The sequence below is a fragment of the Pyrus communis genome, chromosome 15, assembly GCF_041283825.1.
Source record: "Pyrus communis isolate YQ-2024b chromosome 15, ASM4128382v1, whole genome shotgun sequence".
NCBI lineage: Eukaryota > Viridiplantae > Streptophyta > Magnoliopsida > Rosales > Rosaceae > Pyrus > Pyrus communis.
Window position 1 is genome coordinate 7,098,006 of NC_142579.1, and position 6,152 is coordinate 7,104,157.

At 38.9% G+C, this 6,152-nt stretch overlaps 1 protein-coding gene and 1 pseudogene across 2 annotated transcripts; one reads left to right on the forward strand and one right to left on the reverse strand.

Annotated features, from left to right (window-relative positions):
* LOC137726710 (putative methyltransferase At1g78140, chloroplastic) lies at positions 1–2,457 on the forward strand (annotated as a pseudogene). Its single transcript, XR_015956408.1, has 5 exons — positions 1–1,281; positions 1,328–1,522; positions 1,670–1,783; positions 2,003–2,110; positions 2,269–2,457. The product of XR_015956408.1 is annotated as a putative methyltransferase At1g78140, chloroplastic (transcript).
* Positions 2,458–2,687: 230 nt separating this feature from the next.
* Positions 2,688–4,665, reverse strand: LOC137726700 (uncharacterized). The gene is made up of 2 exons (XM_068465639.2): positions 3,461–4,665; positions 2,688–3,362 (listed from the first exon to the last, which is right to left on the reverse strand). Exons 1-2 carry the CDS (start codon positions 3,844–3,846, stop codon positions 2,858–2,860), a joined length of 891 nt encoding a protein of 296 aa, XP_068321740.2. The 5' UTR covers positions 3,847–4,665; the 3' UTR covers positions 2,688–2,857.
* Positions 4,666–6,152: the final 1,487 nt, after the last annotated feature.

Consider the following 6,152-nt stretch of genomic DNA (forward strand, 5'->3'; position numbering starts at 1 on the left):
CCGCTTTTGTCCCACCTTCTAAACCGGTTCTCTCCTCGTCAGCTAGACCACTTGTGCACCTCTCTACGGCAGAGATCCGTGAACGTCGTTCCCATGGTCAATATTCTATATTTTCTTGAGAAGTACTTTTAGGCCAGACTTGTGCAACCCCAATATGTTATTATTGGATGCTGCAACTGTCTCCGAAGTAGCCACCGACCCAAATCCTAACGATATTCCGCCGGTGCCTGATGAGCCTCTGGTGGACGATATTGTCCCAATCACTTTCAACGACCTTGCCTCTCCAAAACGCACGCGAGGTTGTGTTATGTGCCTTGTTGGTTACATTGGCGACCTGCCTATTTAAGTCTTTGTGGATTCCAGCGTAGACCTTAATTTTCCCAACCCCTCGGTTGCAACTTGACTCGGCCGCCACATATGCGCCTACTATCTGTCATGGGTTGCGATTTGGTTCTTGGAGCAGAATGGTTAGAAACCTTGGGTTTCATTGGCTTGCACTTAAAGAACAAGGTGATGGAATTCCAAATAGATGGCCATAAATATTGCTTGGTTGGACTCCATTCATCTGATTCTCCAACCATCTTAACTTCGACATTTTCCACCTTTTTTGTTGGATATTAGTTCCTTGCTAGCATCTATATTGAGTGCTAGTCCAATTCCTGATATTGTCCACCTACTATTCAGCCACTTGAATCCCTTATGGACGACAATTCTGATCTTTTTACAGCTTCAACATTCCTTCCTCCAAAATGGGCAATCAACCGTAGAATTACCTTCTTGTCAGACACTCAACCGATGAATGTTCACCCTTATTGTTGCACCCATGTTTAGAAGACAAAAATCGAAAGACAGGTTGCCGAAGTAGAGTCAGACGTGAGTCCTTTCAGTTTATCCTCAGAATAACATCTGATGTTTACTGTATTGATCTTTTACGGCTTGATTTGGTACATATGTTCCGAGATCATGTATCTTCTTTGACTCTTATTATGTGAACGAGATTCTTTCTGTTCTCATAGACCCGCTGAGGTCAACTTTTTTACCTTATCCTCTGTGGCATAGATGGAGCATGAACCCAGTTGAATTGATTGCATCTACCGCATTACGATTTTCAAAGATTTACCAATAGTACTTGCTGATACCTCATGAATATGTTGAACTTGATTTGCATCTCTATTTAACGTATAGGTGACTTTTTGTTGCATGAGGACTCCATTGATATCGTATCTCTATGAGAGGGGTTGGCGTCAAAGCTTTACTGGATTGATTTGTCTTGCTAAGGAGGTTGTTGAGTGGTTAACCACGGGCCACGGCATAGTTTTAACTGCAGTTTGAGTGGACTAAAAATTTCTTGAAGCCTGTCTTGGGTGGTGGAAGTATCATTGATGCAAGTTGTGGGAGTGGGCTATTTTCTAGACTTTTTGCCAAGAGTGGATTGTTCTCTCTTGTTGTTGCTTTGGACTACTCAGAGAACATGTTGAAGGAATGCTATGGATTCATTCAGCAGGAGGAGAGCTTCCCCAAAAGAGTACAGAACCTTGATGTTTTCATTCAAATTTAGATGGTAAAAGCTGCTAAAAGTTTCAAATCGTATTTGGTGCTATCTCCTTATGGATCTTTCCGAAATTTTGTTATCAATCGTAAAATACCTGATTAAGTTTGTTTTTTTGTTAGGAACATAATTCTGGTCAGAGCTGATATATCTAGGCTTCCTTTTGCTACAAGTTCTGTTGATGCTGTGCATGCTGGTGCCGCCCTACATTGTTGGCCTTCACCATCAGCGGCTGTTAAGTACTTAATTATATATGGTGGCGTTAGAGCTAACTGCTCTGCTTGTTCTAGCTACCTGTAAGGGATACTAAATCTTATCGTAACAGACAGAGGTGTAAGTATTTACATGTCCTTGATAATAATTAATTTGTCTACAACAAGTTAATGAACATTTTCCATTTCTCGGTTTTTAGTTTTTAACCAGTATTTTCTCTGGATAATTGTGGTTTTGAAGGTTGCTGAAACTAGTCGAGTCCTGCGACCTGGTGGGGTGTTCGTTGCATCTACTTACGTACTGGACGGGCGTTTTTCGCTCATCCCATTTCTAAGGAACATAACACAGGTACATCTTTCGTACTCCAAACTTTCATTGCTTCAGCTCTGGGATTCTGCTGAATGTGCCCCATGTAGCCGATGATTTGGTATTATAATTTCTAATTTCATCTCACCGGTTTTCGATTCGATTTTACCCTCTTTTTTTTTTTTTTTTTTGTTTGGTAGGTAACAAAGTAAATATCGGGCAGCCAAGTCTTCACATCAGAAAGTGAATTCGAAGAGCTCTGCCAAGCATGTGGGCTAGTTGGTTTTACGAAAGTGAGGTATGGGCTTTTTGTGATGATCTCTGCCACAAAACCCACTCAATTAATTATTCTTGTGCCACAAGCAATCTCCTATGTAAAGAAACATTAATATGTCATGATGTTAGGAATGAAACCAAACTATGTCATCAAAATTTGGATAATATGATTCACTATAAATGATTGTGTTTCATCTCATTATCGATTTGTTACATCTCGTATGCAAAATTGACGGTCGTACGACCGTTTTATCCAAATGTTTCTCTCGAGAAAGCATGTGGTTACAATGGCAAGAAAACCAGCAAAGAAAGCGAGAACTCTTCTGTTGGCAAGCTCAAGCAGTTGGTTAGTATGGAAGTTGCCTTTCTCTAGCTCGTTTTCTGGCCGGAGGTCAAAACAGGACGGATAAAATTCTTACGTACATGTATGGTATTTGGATGTGCTTGAATAGAGCTGGAATGTTCAGTGAAATTCTGGTAAGATTAGAGCGGGCTCAAATTGACAAACGTTAACTAGTGGTATAGCAGTGTCTGTTCATCATCATCGGTATCAGCATCAAGAGTGTCCTCACCTTCATACTCTACTTCAATTACAGTTCTATCATTCACATACAGCTCTTCTGATTCAGGAAACCTAGCACGTGAATATTCTCCTCCGGTAGGCGAATCTTCTAATTCTATTTGTTGCATCTCTGATTCTATTAAAACTTCCATCCGTGCACGCTCCCTGTCTCTTGGGTAGGTGCAATATAGGAATGAGTAAATGACACAACAGAGAGCCATTGGAATTCCTATTGCTGTATATAGTGCTTTTGCCAATGACAAAGCGTTCCCCCTATCCGTGGCAATCTCTTCAGATGCACTGGACCCTTGAGGAACTGGTTTATAACCATAAACGCGTTGAGCCAATATCCCAACTACTGGAGGAACGAACGATGAAAGTATGGACTCGAAAGATCTGTCCAAAGCATATACATTTGTTCGGGATCTCTCAGGAACTATCTCTGCAAAAATCGGACTACATAGACCATGCCATCCGTTAGTGTTTTTGCTTTACTTTCCATAAAAACGTAAGGAAATTAAAGACAGACAGAACTACGAAGTTTTAAGGCTTACTTGTTTGTAGCTGGAGCATTCCATGAAATTAAGAAGCCCATGATGAACAAGATGAAACCATTGATGACAAGCGTAGATGGATCCGCAGGTAATGCAAGCAAAAGAACTGCTGCAAGAGGGATGGCAGATGTGGAGCTTATCTGTGCTAATATAATCCTTCCTGCGTTTGGAAGACGCATGGAAAGGATATCTCGCATTTTACCTCCAAACAAGCCACCAAGGCAACTTCCAATCACAAACAAGGCAATGAGGAAAGCGGATTTCCCATGAGAGAAGCCAGTAAGTTCCAACCACATGGGCGCAAATGACAATGCTGACCAAGGAAATGAACCAGTAACACCCTGCGCCACAACGATCTGAAAGGAAGGAATTTTAATAACCGACATAGCTTCTAGGGCCAGTTCCTTCACGTGTGACCACAAGGAACTACTAGGATTCTGGCTGCTATCTTTTGTTTCACAATCTGGAAAATGTGGGTCAGTGGCGTACAGACGGACTAAAATATCGACTACAACACTAATAAATCCAACAAGGTGAAAGGAAATTCTCCACCCAGGGATTCCCACGACTGTTATTGGAGGTATCAATATAGAACAAAGGCCACCAATTATTCAACCAACATTGCCCGTTAGTTGAAGCCATCCGAAAGCCATACCTCGGTTGTTGTCATCAGTTGAGTCAGCTACAAGGGACTGGATAGACGGAGTAACTAGAGCAAGGCCAATCCCATTCAAAGCTCTGGATATAGCCACCTGATCAATAAAAGCTGAATGACTTCAAAGTGAATAAAACAAGCTGGAATCAAGCTAAACATAATGATACTTCTCTCCTTTTGTTTTGATAACTTTAGTTATCAGTTATAACCCCCTTTTGAATCAATTATAAAACAAACACTTCACCTTTTTATTTTATGCTCGATTTCTCATGCACGATTTTTGGTTCTTTACTGATTTGATAAGTAACGTATTAGAGACGTGATACAAGTGAAACTGTCAAACTCTGTTATGCATGACAGTAAGGAAGTAAAAGTTTAGGTATCATTTTAACGAAAAAAGAAGTTAAAGGAAGCGGAAAACATTCGTTTTTTGGCCAGTTTGGGATTGCCGTGCCTTTTGAATAAATTGCTTTTGCTGTGCTTTAAGAATAATCAACTGCAAAATAAAGCAATTGAGCGTTTAATAAACTGTATTTTTAAAGTGCTATGAGTATGAAAAGCAGTGTAAAAGCATCGTCTAGAAGGATGGGCTTTGGATCTCAAAATCAAAATCAATTTCAACCCATTTAAAGTGTCTTTGAATCTCAAAATCAATTTCATTAAAAACACTTTCAGTAATTTTAAAAATACTTCCAAACGAGCTCTTTGTAATCTTAAATTTTCTGGACACTGTGTGTAGGCCAATTAGGTTAGAATGGGCCTTGGTTTTAAGGAAAGGGATCTTCTCCGAATCTCTTCCATCAAATCTACCCAATCATCTAATCCGAACTTTTAAAATTTGATCAAACGGCTAAAGTTATTATAATTTTTCCTTATTTGTAATCGTTAGATCAAATTTCAAGAGTCTGAATCGATTGATTGGGTGGATTTAGTGGAGGAGATCCGGAGATGATTCCTTTACTGATTTTAATAGATCGGTGACAATTCTTTGGGTTTCCCGACCAATAAAAAGGGCACAAAATTGATGCTTTTTTATTTATTTATTTTTTATTTACTTTTTTATTTTTGTCCTACAACGATGTTGATTGCTATTATGTATACTCTCTGGACCACTTCAAGACAGATCGATCATAAGATTATTATTAAGGGATTTATAACATGTATAATGACCAATTGTACCTATATAAACGCTACTGATATTCCAAACTATAAAATACATTTACAAATCCTTCGGATCTTTCATCCACGTGAGGTTTAACATGCATACTCACTCTCAACCTTGATCTTGAATCACACTAATCGCACACTAATCGCACATGCCTGCAACCCCAACCTTGATCTTGAAGGCATTAACAGTTATTGTTCGGGTTAGATCTGTCCCTTGCACAACTCTTCTAGATCTTGCATGTCGGGCAAGGTTTGCTACTTGGTGTATTGCAATATGAGTCTGTTATTAGTTTGAATGGTGCATTTGTTAGGCCTTGAAGCTCACAATTAAAACTACTATGGGTCTGAGCGTGCCACCGTTATTTTTGTATAATAGATTGTTATTTCTTGGTTATTAAATGGATTGATTATCTGCACCACAAGTTATTTAGACTTATTGGTTCGATTGGATTGTTTACAGATGGGTTAAGTCTGTATAAAGTTATTTTTCTTGCCTTGTAAACAAGGAATTTTACTCATAATATCATATGCCCAATTAAAAGGAGTTTAGGGCCCTTCAGATTATTTCTTTGGTTACAGTTAACACTAAAGAAACAAGGTTAATTATTTTAACAAGATTAATCATAGATGAAACTTTGAACAAAAAACAATCCACAATGATGTAAGATACAATGAAAGATGCATAAAACAACATATCTACTTTATGTAAGTACAAACAAAAAAGACTCGGGCATGATTATGACCTTGTCAGGCAAGGTTCGTCGTCTTGCAACCACTTCTTTTTGTGTTTACAAGGATTGTAATCTTTGGAGAATGAAACATAAATCAGGTTTACTAGAGAGATTCGATACTACAACATAAGGGAAAGGT

What these genes read in the sequence shown, in the direction of transcription:
- LOC137726700 (XM_068465639.2), bottom strand. Translation starts at nt 3,846, where the DNA reads ATGTCGGTTATTAAAATTCCTTCCTTTCAGATCGTTGTGGCGCAGGGT. An exon ending in AATGCTCCAGCTACAAACAA is followed by an intron (nt 3,363 to 3,460) that starts GTAAGCCTTAAA and finishes TGGTCTATGTAG; the next exon opens with TCCGATTTTTGCAGAGATAG.